The sequence below is a fragment of the Centropristis striata genome, chromosome 16, assembly GCF_030273125.1.
Source record: "Centropristis striata isolate RG_2023a ecotype Rhode Island chromosome 16, C.striata_1.0, whole genome shotgun sequence".
Lineage (NCBI taxonomy): Eukaryota > Metazoa > Chordata > Actinopteri > Perciformes > Serranidae > Centropristis > Centropristis striata.
Window position 1 is genome coordinate 8,859,831 of NC_081532.1, and position 19,936 is coordinate 8,879,766.

At 40.5% G+C, this 19,936-nt stretch overlaps 1 protein-coding gene across 2 annotated transcripts; it reads left to right on the plus strand.

Moving 5' to 3' along the window:
* Positions 1-384: 384 nt before the first annotated feature.
* On the plus strand, positions 385-19,462 carry tulp4b (TUB like protein 4b). Of its 2 annotated transcripts, none has more exons than XM_059353889.1 (16): positions 385-519; positions 1,172-1,457; positions 5,008-5,277; positions 7,750-7,878; positions 8,044-8,205; positions 8,915-9,095; positions 9,197-9,304; positions 9,405-9,571; positions 10,520-10,744; positions 10,883-11,117; positions 12,248-12,371; positions 12,569-12,713; positions 12,957-13,050; positions 13,139-13,282; positions 13,394-16,776; positions 17,515-19,462. In XM_059353889.1, exons 2-16 carry the CDS (start codon positions 1,440-1,442, stop codon positions 17,629-17,631), a joined length of 5,502 nt encoding a protein of 1,833 aa, XP_059209872.1. In that variant the 5' UTR covers positions 385-519; positions 1,172-1,439; the 3' UTR covers positions 17,632-19,462. The 2 variants fall into 2 exon arrangements, with proteins under 2 accessions (XP_059209872.1, XP_059209873.1); XM_059353890.1 differs by lacking the exon at positions 385-519 and adding an exon at positions 666-1,031.
* Positions 19,463-19,936: the final 474 nt, after the last annotated feature.

The window sequence follows — 19,936 nt, forward strand, 5'->3', positions numbered from 1 at the left end:
GTTAAATCTGAGGTCATACTTGAAATGGAGGAAAATTATCAGTAACTTAATTGATAAATGTTAATAGGCTGACTGTGGCATGAAGGACAGTCACGTACAGCACATTAATCACATCAAGGTCTTGTGTCAAGAGTGTCACTTCAACTTACATTACAAAGATGGGGTGCGCCTTGCGAGGTTGCCATTAAGAAAGAAACCCCCTTTTGAGCCGCTGCAATACATCTAGTATTGATTATAGCAGCCTGCTGACCAGACTCCGCATCAAAATGTATTAAAATAAGATTTAACTGTACACACATCCCTTCTGTGATTATTTACAGGCTTATTGGGCGTGCTAGTACTTTGGTTAGAGCTAGATTTAAAGTTCGGCGTCTATTTTGCGTGCTACCTGCCTCATGGCAACCCGTTTTAAAGCCACAACCCCAAAGTGCGCCAGCGGAATAGACGGTGCCTGGCAACACGACCGCACTGTACGCCGACTGCTGCCTCTGGATTAACGTTGTTCCAGCGGCGTGTCAGGTACGTACAACTGCATAATGTTTGCCCATATTAACCTCTTTGATGAAAGCACTTCTTTATTTTCCACTGCAGCTCATTGGTCTAATCAGCAGTGGCTCATTCAGACTGCTGCATGCGGTCAGATGGGCTTCAAGACGCCTTGAATGAGATTTTCAATTGATGTAATGTAGTGAGAGACCTTTACAGAGGAGATGGTGGCTCTTTCACTTCGACTTTTATTGGATACTGTGAATCTGCATTCTTCAAAGCAAGATGCGAATTATTGTTTTTAGTCGTTGTTTGGTTGAAATGTTGATGTTTTATTCTTAATATCCGCATTTTTGATACGTTGGTGGTGTTTTTTGATGTAGAAATTGAGATGTAGGAGTTCACATCCTTGCCTGGCTGCTCTGGTGTTTGACGTAAAATAGCAAGAGCGGACAGTATCAGTACCCATGGAGACTGCGAGTGCCCTGATCTCCAATGCAGTGTTGCTGTTGCATAGAGACTAGAGAAAAACTGTGAATTTCAAGGTTGATGCACTGAATGACAACGCGGCTATTTTAAGCAAGAGCCACATCTCTATCTGTCTTTTAGATTACCTTACTTGTTGAATAATGGTGTTTTATAATTCGTTTTTTGTTTTTTTGCTTCTTTTTTTCCATTAATACAGGATTACACAACTCTCCAGAGCCACATCAGGAAGACATGGGGTGGGCCACTGGCATCAAAGGAGCCTCAAATCATTTCATGGCAAACTCTGAAGTGCAGAGCTGTTTTTGATTTACGTGAATATAGAGCTGGACAACATCTGGCTGTATGATGCATTTTACTTCCCCATAGATTTTGTTGTAAGCACCAGGAGCAGAGCAGCCATTACCCTTCAGTGCATCATCTGAATGGAAATATGGACACCTTCAATGGAGGAATTTTAACTCAACATGTCCAGGAACTATGAGGTAAGTTGAGATGCTTTCATATCAGATACAAACCTTGCAGTCATTAGATATTGTTATATATTAAGCGTAAGTATTAAGTATTTGCAAATGGGCCAGTCAGCGTAAGCTCATTCTGATCAGCCAAAAATTATTCACATGATTTCAAGATTTGACATGATTCACAGGATTTCAAATTGTAAGTGAGATTCATTGGAATGAACGAGACAAAAAGGATAGATTTTATAAAAATGATGCACTTATACCAGTATCGGATTGGATATCGGGCCCATACTGACTCAAACAGCTTGATCAGGTATCGCTGACAATGGTGCCAATATAGTCAAGGCATTTATTTATTATTATTATTTTAAAGATCCCTTCTAGTTGTATTGAGACATATATACAAAGAGCCTGCTTGGAGCAACAATGTATGTCAAAAATGCCAGAATCTATTAATATGTTCATTTATTTATTTATTTTTTAAATGTTCACAAGACACAAAAGGCCTCCTACTTTACTGTAAAGCCCATTGTTAGAGGATATTCACCTGCGGCGTTAAGTTCCCACATCAATATTACATATTCGTGATGTCACAAATCATGCTTGTAGGCCCACCCCTGAAATTCTGATTTTGAATAATCACAGAGAAAACTTTAACTTCCAGCAGATAAATGTGAAAACGTCTCCCTCTATTGTCAAACTCTGCACCACATCATTCTGCTCGGTGAAGCTCATACGTTGTGTAGGAACAAAAGAACAAGGTGATGGGGGGACTCTAATAATCAGTTAATGCATTAATGAACTGGATTGTTTTAACTACACGATCATGAACACATAATTGGTTTGACTTATTTTAATGTGAAATGGAAAAACACTCACAGTGTTGCTGTGCTGCATCACATTGCCTCGAATACACTGAGGTATTTATTTGAATCTTTTTCAAACAGATTGTACTTGGGTTTGTACACAGTTCTGTGTAGTTTTTACCTGTGGAGAGATATAAAATGACCAGCTGCATAAAAAAAGAGATTATCCGCACAGGGCCAGCTCGTGTGCGTGCATCACCCATGGTCAGTGTAGCAGCTTTAATTGATTATAATGGACGAACAGCAGCAGACATGTCTGTGTATTTTGGCCATTCTACACAGTAACACATACAGCTTATTAATTAAACACTGGAATCAGATTGGTACTCGGTATCAGCCTATACACAAGGCTCAGGTATCGGTATCAAAACTGAAAAAGTCGGATCAGTGCATCCCTAAATTGTGCTGCCAAAAACATTGATTCTTGGGTTTGACTGTTTGTACTCACTTACATAATTTATCTTCTATGAAGAGATAAAATAAGAAGTTAGAGGATACTGTCAGAGATTGAAAGAAATTTTTTTTTTTTTTTTTTTTTTTAAATGCACCATAAAGCTGTACATTTAAGGGTTCAAGCGTTTGACATGTAGGTGAATAAACCCTTGTAATATATATTTCAATGGGAAATGTACCTTTCTACCAAAATAGACATTTAGGACATTTTCTTTTCAGACAGTGTTAGTCCAGTGTCAGTAGCTTGGGCAAGGTTGGAAATTAACACACTTCGTCTAAGCTCTGACTAACCCAAATGAGCAGAGAGCACTGGGTTAAACAGTATTTCAATAGGCATCAAAATTCTGCACAACAGGGGAAATCTGCCTTAAAATAGAATTACCACATTTATATAATGCTTTTAGTTTGTGAATCTGTACAAATAAAAGACAGACTGTGGTGATGATGTCATCTAGAGTCAGATCCTGGAGTGGCTCCACAGACAGTGAATAATAGAGGAACAACAGCTAGAACACTTTGAGCAGCAGCCATGGTGATTTTACTGGTATAAGGGCACATTTAGTGATTCACTGTGGCAAGCACTGTTCACTCAAACAATGGAATATCTCCAATATAGAGCGTGTGATGAGCTTCAGAAAGGTGACGCCCATTTGCATCTGATTATACTGTATGTACTGTTGGTATTGCCTGTTTATCTTAAGTTATTAGTGGATACAGTTTTTCACCTTTTACACAGCATGATAACCTCATCACAAGCTCCATTTAGTGGCTGTTCTGGACCTTTGTTGAAATTTCCCTTGTTTTTGAGCATCCTATAATATAACACTTAGCTGTGGGAGCATCTTATTCAGTTAAAGAGATAGTTCTGATGTTTTGAGGTGTGGTTGTATGAGGTACTTATCCATAGTCAGTGTATTACCTACAGTAGATGGCTGTCGGGGCATCCTCTGTTTAGAAGCAGACAGGAGTACCAGCATACAGGTGCATCTCAATAAATTATAATATTATAGAAAAGTTTATTTATGTCAGTAAATCAATTTAAAAAGTGGAAATAACACATTATATAGATCCATTACACACAGAATGAAACATTTCATGTCTTAATTTATTGAATGTCTTCTAATTATAATGATTATGGCTTACATTTAATGAAGACCTAAAATTCAGTTTCTCAAAACAATTTTAATATTACAAAAGACCAATTTTAAAAAGTATGTTTCATATGGAAATGTTGGCCTCTGAAAAGTATGTCCATCTATATGCACTCAATACTTGGTTAGGGCTATTTGGCTTGAACTATTGGAAATGGACTTTTCCATCATATTCTAATATATTGAGATGTAAAAGCCAAGCAATGTACTGCAGTAGACGGGTAAAAGTTAAAGTTTACGCTATATTTAGAATGTTTCCCCTCTTTACCTTGCCATCAGACAGCCATTTCTGATTAGGAACTGAAGCAGTTATCTCTCTTCAAAGCTACCAGACTCCTTTGACAAAAACAGCCATTTTACCTTGCAGGAGTTGCTGGAAGGGAAAATTACTGTTTTTGTCTGGTTGCTTTGAAGAGAGCATCCAAGCTATCATAGCATAAGGCAAAATAAAGAGGGGAAAGAATTGTAAATATAACATACACTTAGACTGATATGGATTTTTTTAGGTGGTTAAAATATGTTTTCACATCACATTGCTTAGCTTCTGTGTCAGTACTCCTGCCTGCTTCTCTAGACTGGGGACGAGGTGACCGCTGGATAAGTGCCTCATGCAACCCTGATTCGAGGAAAACAAAGTATTCCTTTAAAGACTTCTCATCCATATTGCCTTAAAAATTGAGATTGAAAGGTCATTCTTGAGCTTGGAGATGGTCATTGACAGAATAATCTGATCTCACGACCCATTTAGTAGCTGAGGTTTTTGATCATATCACAGTCTTCCCCGAGCCGATTGAGCCACCGCAAGGTCCAAAGGCTAAATTGGTGACTCTAAATTGCCCGTAGGAGTGATTGAGAGCGTAAATGGTTGTCTCTCTCTAAGTGTGTCAGCCCTTCAATAGTCTGGCGACCTGTCTAGGGTGTGCCCCTCTCATCCCAAAATGTCCCAAACATCAACAGAAGCCAGTTTTAAGGATATTTAGGGTTACAGATCAACACACGTAACAATACTACATTGAATCTGGTTTTATAATGGGGTGAAAAAACAAAACAAAGTAACATATTCCAACTGTAACTTGCCTCTACCTCTGTTTTCCCCGCCAGCCTGGTCACTCAGTAGGGATGTTGGCTGCTGTGGAACATGGTCCCATCCTCTGCAGCGACTCCAACATCCTCTGCCTCTCGTGGAAAGGCAGGGTCCCCAAAAGTGAAAAGGACAAGCCGGTGTGCCGGAGGCGGTACTATGAGGAGGGCTGGCTCGCCACGGGGAACGGAAGAGGAGTTGTTGGGGTGACGTTTACATCGAGTCACTGCAGGAGGGACAGAAGCACACCTCAGAGAATCAATTTCAACCTGCGAGGACACAACAGTGAGGTGTGGTCTTTACTCTTGCAATATCACATTTTATTTGCATTATGTATTTATTTGTTTTTATTGTAAGAGAACTAAATTCATGAAGAGCAATTCCACTAAGCTTTTTTCACTCTCATTTTCCCTCTAAATTTATCTCCTTTTATCTCCCACTTGAAACACATGTGACAAAACTGGCATGTATTTATATCCAACACACCCTTTCAGAATCCCCCACGCTGTTCTTAATATCAGTGTTTACCATCTTTGATGACTAGACAAAATGAGAAAGGTTTAATGATCTCCATGGGGAAATTTAATTGTTGCAACAGCAAAATCAGGACATTTGCATAATCAACCAAAAATAAAATAGAATTAACAGAAATGCAGCCAACAATTACAACTCCAAAATTTATATAGAAATGTTTTTATACACTTTTATTATCGTGTGTATAATAAATTCAGAGCATATGTAGATGTGTGAAATTCACACCACAGTCACTGTAATAAGTTTTGTCTTGGCATGCTTTGCAAAACACTTTTTTTATTTTTTATTTTTTAGCTCAAATGCATTCAGTTTTACATATTTAGGTAACATCCACCTGATGTCTGTATTTTCTCCATCTGCAGTGGACTTTAAGATCACATTCAGTCCAAAAAGCTTTTATAGCAATGTGCTACACCCATATATTAATCATGAATGTTCGTCTGTGCAGAAAGCCACCTGGGTTTGCAAAAAATAGTTGCACAGGGTCAGAGGACCTCTGGTGAATGTGTAACTGGAGAGGATGCCGGCGGTCACTGACAGAGAACTGGTGGAGGTGCAGAAAGAGACACTGGGGCTGAGGTTGCAGGTATAGGAAGGTGCAGGTTGAATGAAGGAAATAGCAATATGATTGTTGCAAAGCAGCGATGGCAGAATGCTGCAGAAAGAGATAAAAGGAAAGCCCATGTTACCCAGTAATTGTCATATAAAGAGGGAATTTAGAAATTGCACCAGCAGACTACCATTCATGTACAAGTGTAGATATAAACTAGAATGCAATTCCTGAAGATGGTGGGAATGTTGGATGCTGGATGTGTCAGAAGAATTTGAAGTAGAAATATCGGTAGTTTGCTAAGTTAGATTGGGTGGAACTACAGTTGAATAACACCAATAATGTATTCAAAATGTGAAATATTTTTAAGTTAATTGAAGAGATGATGCTACACTGCAATGTTTAAAAGCGTTAGATAAAGTAGAACTGTAGGAAAAGTGCTGTATCATGGTGGAGGAGAACTGGTGATAAAACCCAATAGTAGTATGTAGAGACAGAGGTCCCAAAACAGCTTAAGAGTAATGCACCAGTCAGAAATGGAGAGAAACTGATTTAAATGTAGGCACTTGTGTAAAAGGGCGTTCAACATTCCCATCATTATCAATAGCAAAAGCTCCTACAGTCCAGACAAACAGACAACACAAGTTAATAATGGTCTATATGTCAAGGCATCAAACCAGAGATGAAGCTACAGCTACACTGTTTAATGATGGGAATCACGGTTCCAAATTGTCTGATCTATTGGAATTGTATGACTCCGAGATGATCAGTTACCTTTATCGATGCTGACATGTTTTTTGGACAGTCACGCATTGCAAAACAATGACTCATGCAACCACGCTGCTTGCAACAAGAAGGAGTCATGGAGCAGAGAGGAAGAAACCGTCCACAGCTTGGCTTCTTTTGCTCGACTGTTTCTACAGACCTAATTTTTTTTTACGCAGAAACCTGATCAGGAATCAGTAAGGGAATTGAGAAATAATGGCATTGGAATCAATAACATTTTACCAGTTCCCATTCCTAACACTGTGGAGCCTACACCTTCTTTACCAGCATTTCTTTTATATAAAAATGAGGTGCTAAATGTTCTCATGGTTTATTCTTCACAAGAGAAGGGCTTTTTTTTTTTAAAAAGTGGTTTTGTTTGACCAACCTGGGTGCCTGCGTGGACGGCATTATAGGACTACCAGTTCTTAATCAGACCTAAGTACAGAATGTGTGGCCCGTCTGCACTTTGGGCATTGGTGAGACCGAGCAGACAGTAGAGACAGAGCTCAACCACTTTGGTGCTCCCATGTTCGAGAAACACATAATAGAAGTGCCCTCTTGGATGCTCCCATGATACATAAAACATGATAATGTGCCTTCCAGAGTGCCCTTCCAGTGGGAAAAAAACATAATGAAGTGCCCACTCTGTGACCTTAAATTGAGAAAACATGATTAAATGCCCTCCAGGACTGCTTTGAAATTACGAAAACATGATGCATTGCCATATAGGCTGCCCTACATGCTAGAAATCTTTTGCATGCTGGTGCCTTCTTCATTTTCGTTTTTTTTTTTCCCCAGCACTTCAGACAACCTGAGTGTGTCACCAAGGGCCTTTTTTTCCTTCTTCTTCTTCTTTTTTTCTTTTTTTTTTTTTTTTACAATAGTAACAGTGTTTTTTCTACTTTTGCAGGTTGTCTTGGTCCGTTGGAATGAACCCTTTCAGAAGCTCGCAACCTGTGATATGGAAGGAGGTATTTTTGTCTGGATCCAGTATGAAGGAAGATGGTCTGTAGAGCTGGTGAACGACAGAGGAGCCCAGGTATAGTATTACATACAATGTTTAGTCCTGGTGTATATATTGTAAATAAGACACTTTGATAAACTATTACACAAAAAATGACCTCAGAAAAGAGTCAGACTTGTTTATTTCGATGGCAGTGTCCTGTACACAAATATTTCAAAGGTGAATATTTCTTCTCGGCAGGTGAGTGACTTCACTTGGTCACATGACGGCACTCAAGCCCTCATCGCGTACCGGGATGGCTTTGTGTTGGTTGGCTCGGTCAGCGGACAGAGACACTGGTCCTCAGAGATTAACCTGGAGAGTCAAATCACCTGTGGCATCTGGACGCCTGATGATCAGCAGGTACACAGTGTCTGTTAAGACCAAAATCATGATAAAAATATTTTTTGTTTAACATTGAGATACAATTCTTTAACAGGATTTCTCATTGACTTTGGAATCATCATGCATTTTTTGAAATTGTCTTATTAACATTGGATTTTCTTGAACTTTAAACATACTTCAACTGAAAAACAAATTAAAACAAAATAAATGGAAAAAAAATTAAAAAAAAGTTTATGTATGCATTTAAATGATCACTATAAAATAATACAAATTAATTAGATACAAATAAATAAAATCAACAATATTGTAACTTTGGTGCACTTCCACAGCCAGCTGAAAACCATTAAAGATATATTCAATACATAAAAATAATAATAAAAAAAAAAAATCAGACCATCATAAATTAGGTCAACCATACTGAAAACTCATGCTTTTCCAAAATCGTAATTGAAAAATAAATTATTTTAATCACCCAGCCCTAGTTGAACACATATGTATGCACTTTTGTGTTATTTAAATGTTCTGGCTGCCATACAACTTGAGAATGAGAATAAGAATAATTACATAAGGGGTGAGGTTATTTTCCCCTCACTTCATGCCTCAAACACATGATGAAACGACTCATAAAATTGGCTTTTTTCCAGCACTCTTGAGCCAAGTATTTAATGCTCCAGAGCATTTTCATCATGTCCATCTATTCAAGTTTAATGTACAATTCCCCCCTCAGGTCTTGTTTGGCACCGCAGATGGTCAGGTGATAGTGATGGACTGTCACGGACGAATGCTCGCCCATGTTCTGTTACATGAGTCTGACGGGATCGTGAGCATGTCCTGGAACTGCCCCGATTTCCTGGTGGAGGACAGCACGGAGAGCGACACGGACTCCGATGACAATATTCTGCCGTTAGGTACAAACACATTCCTCCCGTCACTGCTCACTGTGACAGCTTGCTACCTTGTGCTGTCTCTGTGGAAAGCTGATGTGCTTACTTTTCTTCATCCCTTCAAGTGCGGAGAGTCAAGCCTCTGTTGACAGTCACCTTCTTATCAGGAGACATCAGTTTAATGAACAACTACGACGACCTCTCTCCTGCCGTTATTCGCTCAGGGCTAAAAGGTATAAAAATATATGTTTCACTCTGACATTTACAAGCACAACCATAAATTGTGTTGATCATATATGACACATATGGTTCTTCTGCTCCTTCCCTCCACAGATGTTGAGGCCCAGTGGTGCTCCCAGGGAGACCTCCTGGCTGTGGCCGGCATGGAGAGACACGGGCTTCCTGTCGACTCTGCCTGCTCGTCCATCATGAGGAACGCACTGGTGAAGTTCTACAATGTCCAAGGAGAGCACATCTACACTTTGGAAACACCTGCACAGGTTAGTCTGGTATACATTGAGGGATATTTTAGTAGATGTTAGGGCTGGGCGATATGGACCAAAAGTCATACCCCAATATATTTAGGCTGAATATCGATATACGATATATATCCCAATATTTTTAGCGCAAAGTGAGAGCAAATGTTCAGTCAAAGCTAAATATGACATGTCACAAGTAGTTTTATCAAACCGTTTATTTAAGTGAATATAAATACGGTATAACAACAGAAGTACCTTTTTTTTTTAATCAAAGCTCCATTTAGATAAAAAAATATCTTAAGTAAAAGCTGCAGCTTGCATGGAGCAAGGATCACAGTGCAAATTTTAATTATATCGATATATGCGATATGGTCTAATTCCATATCACATTTTAAAATATATCGATATATATCTTTTATATCGATATATATTACCGTGCCCTTTTGATGCGCCCTTACGTAGTGTTTTTTTTCCAACCCACTATAATTATCTACTCTAACTTCATGTTGGGGACCACTTAAAATATTTATTAATCTAAGGCGTTATTTCTTCTCTTTTTTTATGTAAAGTTTTATTTCATCAAGATTATACAATATTTCCAACTGCTTTAAAAAAGTGATTAAAGTGCCAAATTATATACAATAACAGACAAAAAGAACCTTAAAAAATTATATATAATACAATAAAAAACATGTATTAAATGTACCATGATAGTAATGTGCTGCGATACAATGTACATTACTTCAAGGCAAGCAGATACGGCTAAAAGCTCTACGTTAAGGTGCAGAATTGTCCTTGGATATTAAACATAACTGTGCACTGAACATATTTAAATTCTGCACACTCTGTATATGCAGATTTTGAGACAGCAAAACAGACAGGATTGGAAAGTGGTGAAGAAGTTTTGATGAATAGATGCAATAAACTGATAACTGCAGGAACTCTTTCATTGTGAAAATTGTCTTTCAGAGACCCATCACCACCATCTGTTGGGGTCACAGAGACTCTCGTCTGTTCCTTGCATGCGGTCCAGCACTGTATGTGGTGCGTGTGGAGCACAGGGTGGCCAGCCTCCAACTTTTATGCCAGCAGGGTATCGCCAGCGCCCTGCGGGAGGAGAAAGATGTGGGGAAGCTGAACATGCCGTCACTGCTCTGCTCTTACGTCACCACTGCTTTTATACCCACCATCAAGGTGCATTGATCCCTGATTCATTTCTGTGCAGTAACAGTCCCAGACAGCTTTCTACTAACTTTGTTGATAATGCAAACTGCTGACTGTTTTCATTTGAGTGTCCAGAAATCCTACAGCCCTTTCCTCTCTTTGTTCTAGCCTCCAATCCCTGACCCCAACAACATCCGTGACTTTGTCAGCTATCCCACAGCTGGGAATGAGCGGCTCCACTGCACCATGAAGCGGGCAGAGGACAGCCCCGAGACGGGCGGACCCTGCTACACTCTCTACTTAGAATATTTAGGAGGGCTGGTGCCCATTCTCAAAGGAAGGCGCATCAGTAAACTCCGGCCCGAGTTTGTCATTATGGATCCAAAAATGGACAGCAAAGCAGGTGGGCTGAGATCTTACAGGGTTTTATACTTTCAGGCAAGACAAGGTAAGGCAAGGCAAGGCAAGGCAAGGCAAGGCAAGGCAGGTTTATTTGTATAGCACCTTTCAACAACAGGGCAATTCAAAGTGCTTTACACAGAACATTAAAAGCATTTCAAAGATATACGTAGAATGATATTAAAATATAAAAAATAACACTAAAAACAAGCAGATAAAAGACTAAAAACAAGCAGATTAAATATTTAGGAAAAAAATATTTAAGTATTCAAATATAAAATTTTAAAATTGAAAGCGAGCTGATAAAAGCTGCAGTGCAGTAAAGTCAGTGGCAAACAGAAAAGTCTGAAGTCTTGATTTCAAAGAGTTGAGAGTTTCAGTAGATCTGCAGTTTTCTGGGAGTTTGTTCCAGATAGTTGAAGCATAAAAACTGAACGCTGCCTCTCCATGTTTACTTCTGACTCTGGGAACACAGAGCAGACCAGTCCCAGATGATCTGAGAGTTCTGGGTGGTTCGTAGCTGAGCAGAAGATCAGAAATGTATTTCGGCCCTAGACCATTCAGTGCTTTGTAGACCTACAATAGTATTTTAAAATCAATTATTTGACAGACAGGAAGCCAGTGTAAGGTCCTCAGAACTGGAGTAATATGATCTACTTTTTTGGTCTTAGTGAGGACTCTTTTAATAGGGGCCGCTTCTTTGACAGACAGACTGTCTTTTGACTGTCAAAAGTAAGGTCTTGGATTATGAGCTTTTGAAATACTATTGAAGCAAAATATAACCAAGAGATGCAAGACAAAGTTCAGAAATCAAATTAAATCTGAGCATGTTTCATCTCTTCTATTTTAAAATATCTGCGCATATTAATGTGGTGTTCCCATCTTTCACCTTGAGTAAGAACAAACACAGACTCTGGTGATGACTTCTCTGATGTAACATGGTCTGAGGCTGGATACAGGAATAGCCTGTACCATGACCTGGTTGCAATAGGGTTGTATTTAGCCTGTGGTTACACCAAAAATGTACGTTGTCCTTTTTAAATATTCTTACGCAGGAGTAGTTTATTGTTAGCGTGTTCAAGGACTCAAACACACCTCTTTTGGTTTGTGTGTTTGTGTGTTTTTGTTTTCCAGAGGAGGTGTGTGTGAATCCCATGATTTCATACACCGACAGCTGTAACTGCTCTGACTCCAGTGACATTGAGCTCAGCGATGAGTGGGTCGGGAAGAAGTCACCAAAGTTATCCCGAGGAAACAGGTCACCCAAACTCCGAAATTATATAAATTACTTCTTTTTTTACATTATGCAGACCTGAGCCACAGAGCACTTTCAGATGTTTTAGTAGCATTTATCTCACCATTTTAATGGAGTTCATGATTATAACATCAATTAAAAATGCGATATTTTAAAAGAAAAGATTATGATATTGAAAATTTTACCTCTTTGTTTCAAAGGATGAACTTGGAATCGAGAAAATCTCCCAAACTTTCACGTGCCAATCAGGAAGGCCAACGGTCGCCCCGTTTACCAACAAAGAAACCTCCAATTCGGTCCCCCAGTCTGACTCGTCGAGAGTTTTGTATGGATGGGATCACAGAGGTATGATATGCTAGAATGTCTGCAAAATTAAATTTGCATTATCCGCTAAACTTTGACAAACTGGGATGGGTGTGTTTAACTAATTTCTGACAAAGAGAGACCATAACAGACCAAAATGATGAATCAGTAAATTGAGAAAATACAGTTGTAATAGGAAGATAAATAATCGATGAAAATAATCAATGAGTTGCAGCCCAGTTCCTGTCACAACAATAACTGTCTTCCATTTCTTCTTCTTCAAAGCATAACTACCTTGCTCAAGTCACATCCAACATTTGGGGGACAAAATTCAAAATTGTTGGACTTGCTTCTTTTCTCCCTGCCAATCTCGGTGCAGGTAAATGTCCACAAAAAGCCACATATACTCATCACGTTGACTATTCTGATGAATTTAACAGTCACCATGACTTTCTTCCATGTTTCAGTCATCTATAAGACAAGTTTGCTTCATCTGCAACCGAGACAGATGACAATCTACCTTCCAGAAGTGCGAAAGATTTCTCATGACTTCATGAGCCTGCCTGTGTTCAACCCCAATGTGTTCAGTGAGGATGAGGATGACTTACCAGGTGTGAATGAATATTAGGCATGAAATAACAGTGTGAATGCATTTATTTTAAAGGCACCTGACTTCATTTTTTATATGCGCTTACACAGTTCTCTTTTGTGTTTTTATAAAGTGATGGGACCATCTGGAGTGGCAGGAGAAAATCCTCCGTGCACAGTCAACATTCCCATTGCTCCCATTCACAGCCCGGCTCAGGCCATGTCCCCAACTCAGAGTATCGGCCTGGTTCAGTCTCTTCTGGCCAATCAGAATATTCAGCTTGATGTCCTGACCAACCCAACAGCCAATGCAGCAGCTGCAGCTGCAGCGGCAGCAGCTTCTGTCCCTGTTACTGATCATGGGCAGGATGCAGTTCCATCACCGTATCCAGTACCAACTAGATACACAAACCCTGGTCAAGTGATCTTCAATGGGCTGGAGATGGGCCCTCTTCTTCCTGGTACCCTTCCTCCGCCACCTCCACCTCACCACCTCCCGCCGCAGCCTCACCCGCAGCGGTCTCACTCACAGCAACCTCGCCAACTGCCGTCCAAACAGTCGCAACAAATGCAGACGCAGCAGCAGAAAATGCATCATCATCAACAACAGCAACAGCAGCAACAGCAACACCACCACCAGACTCAATCGCAGCAGCAGCAACAGCAGCAATTGCAGCAGCAACAGCAGCAGTTACAGCAGCAGCATCAGCAGTTACAGCAGCAGCAGCTACAGCAGCAACATCAACAGCTGCAGCAGCAGCAGCAACAGCTGCAGCAACTGCAGACGCTCCATCAACAGCAGCAGCAACAACATCAACACCAGGTTCAGCAGCACCAACAAATGCAACAGGATCCGGCGCACCAACACCTTCAGCACCAACAGCACATTCAGCAGCAGCAGCAGCAGATGCAGCTGCAGCACGAACAGATGCAGCAACAGCAGCAGCAGATGCAGCAGCAGCAGCAGCAGATCCGGCAGCAGATCCAGGAGATGAGGCAGCAGCAGCAGCAGCTCCAGCAGCAGCACCAGCAGATCCAGCAGCAGCATCAACAGATGCAGAGGCAGCACCAACAGATGCAGCAGCAGCTGAAGATGCAGATGACGCTGCCCCCTCCTCCATCTGGCTATCCAACCATTTCATTACACCAGATTCATCTCCTGCCTCCTCCTCCTACCACTGAGCCTGGGTTCAGCAGGGAGCACGGACACACTCTGAAACCAAGCCTCCCACGGACTTTACCTCCCTTCACTGACATGGACGGAGCTGTGGAGATTCAGATGAGGAAGGTGAATCCTCCTCCTCCATACCCGGGCACCGTGGTGTCTGCAGCGACAGCCACAGCCGTCGCTACTCCTCAAACTCTTGTCACAAACTGTGACAGCCCAAGTGTCTTGGCGCCAGACCCCTGCCTGAAGAAGGATGAATTTTTGCTTCACCCTGTCACTTTACAGTACCCAACACCTCTGGGGTATGAAAGGATCACGACCTTTGACAGCAGCGGCAACGTGGAGGAGGTTTGTCGGCCACGCAGGCGCCTCGTTCGCAACCAAAATGCGTATGCTGTCCACGGCATCGGAGGCTCGGCCACGCTCAAAGTCACCTCCTCTGAGAATAAAAAAATCCAGCTTCCCTACAGCTCAGCAACACTCAGTCGTCTCTCTGTCCCGCGCTACTCAATACCAAGCGGAGACCCTCCTCCTTACCCTGATCCAGCCAATCAAGTGACTGCTACACTCCCTCCTCCCCAGAGAATTGATAGCAGTCTGATTCATGCCACTCTGCGCCGTGACCGCAGGGATGTGGGACTTAAAGTGCCACAGATGATGGAAAGCTCAAGAACCCTCCCCACCAAGGCCAAAATGAACAGTGCACTAGCACTTACCTACCAGCAGAGGGTACCCACTGCATTGTACACATGCACACAGTGCAGCAGCAACAGCAGCAGCACCAGTGTCAGTGTCAGTGGTGGTGGAACTACAAGTAGTGGCATTGCAGGGGGCACGGTGGTGAGGCAGGACTTCCCACCTGGGAAAGGAGCACATCACAGTACGATTATCGTGCACTCCAAAAGCACCACACCCATGGCCTCTCAGTCGTCCTACAGTCTGCTGAGTGCTGTTGATAACAGCAGGGACAGAACGGTGTACGTTAACTCTGCCTTTACTGAAGATGAGACTTTAAATCAGCAGTGTCACCTTGAAAAATCTGTACGTCAGCTGACGCTCGGCGATGTCAGTTTGACAGTTAAACGCCCTCCGCCTTACCAGTGGGACACCTCCACCACAGAGGAGTTCTGGCTCACTCCAGAACAGACAATGTTAGGCCCTCCACCAGGACCTCACAAACCTCCTCCACTCATCATCAGTCAAGCTCAGCACTTGGACATGACCCGGCTGCCGTTTGTCCTCACAACTAAACCTCCAACCAGTCAGACCACGAGCACTCTTACTTTCCCGTCAGGTTATCAGATATCTCTCTCGCCTTTTCCTCCAGGTGTGGGTCACAGTGGTCCTCCACTTCAGACCTTACAGAACCCTCCACCTCAGTGCTCTCCAAATGAAGTGGTTGGTTCTGTCCCTTTTGCTCAGCAGGATCCCAACTTGGTCTTGCCGCCAGGTTATCCTCCTAGTCTTGCTAACTTAGCCTGCTGTCCTCTCCCTCCGATGTATCCAGGAGCCAGCTCATGTGCCGGACTACAGCTGCACCCTCTCAACCTTCACCCATGGAACCCTTACCCCTGCCCACCTCCCATGCAAGACCCTCCAGCTCCTCCCCTCCCGACTAAAACTCATCAGATTTTAGAGAAGCCGATTCTCTCCCCACCTCCTCCTACTGGGCCACCCCCACCGCCCCCTCTCCCTCCTCCTCCTCCACCTACTGAGCTACCACCATCCAAAAGTGCCACAGAGGATCTAGCAGAGTCCGCTAACAACTTTCCAGAGCCATCATCCCTCAATGAAAGCCCTGTGCCACAGGAGTCCGAGCGCTTCAACAGGAAGAGCCGCAAACGACTGGACAGCAGAGCCGAGGACGCCAACATGACCACCGTCTCCGAGGGCAAATCTAGAAAGGAAGGACGTGCGCTCTCTGACTTTAACACTCTTATTTCCAGCCCGAGGCTTGGCAGCAGGGAGAAGAAGAAGCCCAAGGGGCCGAGAGAGCAACTCAATAAAACCAAGAAGATGAGCAGGACCACAAATGAGTTCCAGGACAGCTCAGAGAGCGAGCCGGAGCTGTTTATCAGCGGCGATGAGCTCATGAACCAGAACCAGAGTAGTAAGAAGAGCTGGAAGAACAAGCGCAGCATGCGTATGGCGAGCGAGCTGGAGGAGATAAAGTGTCGCAAAGCAAATGAAAGAGAGGACCGCAGTCTGGGAAGCCAAGGATTCGTCTATGTTATGGCCAATAAACAACCGTTGTGGAATGAAGCCACCCAGGTCTACCAGCTTGATTTTGGAGGACGAGTCACGCAGGAGTCAGCAAAGAATTTTCAAATTGAGTTGGATGGCAGACAGGTAATAAGTCCTAAAGAAGTTAAAACCTCTACCATAACTCGTCTTCTTTTAGACAAAAATACACATTTAGGGGTCTATTTTACTACACTTTGTCTGTTTGTGTCTGTGCGTTTCTCCTATATTCACCACAAGTTTGCATTAGATTATGGCTCATTTGCATGCATGATTTCACAAACCTCTTAATGTAAGTAATCAGCTGGGGAAGTTAACCTTATTCACCTGATGTGTCTTCAAAATGTGTGGAATTTTACAATATATGCCTTCAAAGGCCGTTTTCTCAAAATTATTTTTTTCACACACTCTGAGCCAACAATCTCCACTCCAATATCACAAAGATATTATTCTTATCTAAATTTTGAAGGTTTTCACACAGTGGTTTGTTCATACATCATTTATAGCCTGATTTATTTGAGATTGTATTCATAGAACATGGCAAAATTTGAGTTTGATTTTTAATGGATTCTATATTTTTAAACTTTTGACTCTTTTGACTCAACAAAATAAACAAGAATTAATACCTGACTTTGTCCCGTGTTTCAGATTTGCTTTTAAGGCAAATATCATCACCTTTTGATTTCCCTTTTGGTATTTGAAGTATTCTGAATAATGAACATTTAAATATTGCCTCTTTTTTTCAATTTTATCAAAAACAATTGGCAGTTATTTCAGTAAGAATTGTTGCTGTGTAAGTAAATTAATGCTTCCTATAATGTATTCCTCTCCTCTGTCTTCTCTTAGGTGATGCAGTTTGGGCGAATTGACGGGAATGGCTACATCTTGGATTTCCAGTATCCTTTCTCAGCAGTGCAGGCATTTGCTGTTGCCTTGGCCAACGTGACTCAGAGGCTTAAGTGAACAAAAGGGTTTTGTGTTGTTGTACACTAGTTCAAAAGAAGCCACAATGGTCTAGCACCCCAAAGTGTGGGGCTAAAGCTGGGAAATGTCAGTGTTGTGGTGGTTCTTTTAAATATAGAAGTGGATCTTGCACATGCAGACAATCAGTCTGTTGAAGGCAGTGTCAGGCGAGGTCAGTGGTCATGGAGACTACACCTGTTACTCCATCATTTCTAGTCCATATGTTGAATGTACTCAAGCTAATTTTATTTATTACTGAGGTGTTATTTAGTGAAGTAAAAAAAATGTTTCCTGGATAAACAAAAGGTTAGCTTACTTACATGTTGGAGTGGATTTTAAAAGGAGTGTGGAGGTGCCAAAGACATCTTCCCTTCTTAAACAGATGGCTTATTCAATGTACTTTAAATTAGTAATAAATATTTTATTTATGTTTGTGATGTTAATAAAATATATACACTGCAAATACCTACATTGTTAGGTACGATGGCATTCAATATTGCAAATACATTTTCATGAAGTCATACCATATCTGATATTAAAAAACAACAACACTGCACTATTTTAAGTCTGTTTTAAGTATTTAAGTAAATAAATTGTGCGGTTTTGTCATGACTATCAACCTGATTATTATTGGGATTTTCCAATTGTTTATTTGTATCTATTCTTCATTCAAATCCCATTTGCTTGAGGCAATGATTTGATTTTTATTCTGTTAAATATCCTCTACATTATGTTCAAATTGCTGAACATGCAATCAAATAATATATTGATTCTGCAACTGCAACATGACTAGTTGACCACAGTTTATCATAGTATGTATATTTTCTATTCATGATACTTCTATGAAGTGGGGCAATGAACATAGTTAATCTTTTGGCCACAATACTGCAAATCATTATTCAGTCAGAGACGTTATGATCTGACAATGTATTTTTCATTTGTAAATTTACATGTTCCGTTTCATTTCTCCCCTCTAAAATTGTGTAAAGATCAACAATATGTTTATGTGCCAAAATAGTTCAATGAAAGTAAGTTAGCAGGGGAGATGTTTGAAAATGGCCCTATCCCTATAAACGAAAATGTGCATAAACACAGAGATCCTCTCGGAGAATCTCAAACTTGGTTGGCTCTGTGTCGTTTTCATTGGGTGTTTATGATGCTGCTACATCAGTAGTTTGCCTTGTTGGAAATCAGTGCTGCTTTAGATAGATAGAGCTTGTGTGCAATAGCGCTACTTACATAGAACTGATGTTGTACTTGCAAAAAGAAAATACAAAGCTGCTTGCACTGTGTATTTAGTAAATGACTTGATTATATGCTTAGAAAAAATGTGCTTATATGTTGCTAATTTCAGTAATTTTGTACTTCACCTTTGCTTTATTAACATGGTACAGAGAGTTTTTTTGATGTTACACTTGTAGAAAAAAGAACGAGAACTTGCAAAGGTATAAAATACAACATATCCATAAGTTGTGAAGATTAACTGTTAGTAGGAGTGAGATTCATGTAGATTTGGTGCTAATGTAAAAAGAAACACGTGGAAATATCAAGACATTTTTCATTTGCTCAAAGAAGGTTATTTTAAAGTATATGAAGGAAGTACTTTAAGAGAGGCTACAGAGAGTTTTAATTTATGACCTTTCATTTAATGCAGCTTCAGAGACTTCAGCGACAGTGTGCGTCAGTTATCAGCAATACTGCCTAATGAATAGTTGGTTGCCTGATTTTTTTTTCTCTTATTTTGTGAAGGAAACAAATATGATGTGACCATAGGTTTTTACATGGACCTATAGGCTGGCCAAAATGTAATAAAAAAAAACATTGTTCCAAATGTTTTTGTTGTCATGTTTCATTTAGCTTCAGTCAGTTTTTTTTTTCAGTAATGAAGGGATCGACTGTAACTGTAAGTACTGTAATTCTGTAAAAAATAAAAATGGAAGATTTATTATTCATTAATTATTTAACAATTTAGGAATCTTTTGCATATGTTGTAGAAAATACCTATCAGGTATTTATTGTACTATTGTTTGTTTTGTGTAATTATATAAATAAAATGCTAACATGCATTCTATTAAAAAAAATCTTAAATATGTGAAAAAAACCATCAAACGATAAAAAACATTTACAAAACAAACACACATTTATTTAAGCGAATGGATAAACAAACTCACAAATGAAATTATGGAGTAAATCATATAAGTAGTGTAATTTTGTGTAATTTGTGTTGATTTAATTGACAATTAATTTCAAATATAACAAATGAACTGAAATGTGGAATGATTCAAATAAGGTATGAAATGTCAAC

Bases quoted from the DNA above. Each gene is read 5' to 3' on its own strand.
- tulp4b (XM_059353889.1), top strand. The intron at 9,096-9,196 runs GTACAAACACAT...CATCCCTTCAAG, and splicing joins TGACAATATTCTGCCGTTAG to TGCGGAGAGTCAAGCCTCTG. The intron at 9,305-9,404 runs GTATAAAAATAT...TTCCCTCCACAG, and splicing joins TATTCGCTCAGGGCTAAAAG to ATGTTGAGGCCCAGTGGTGC.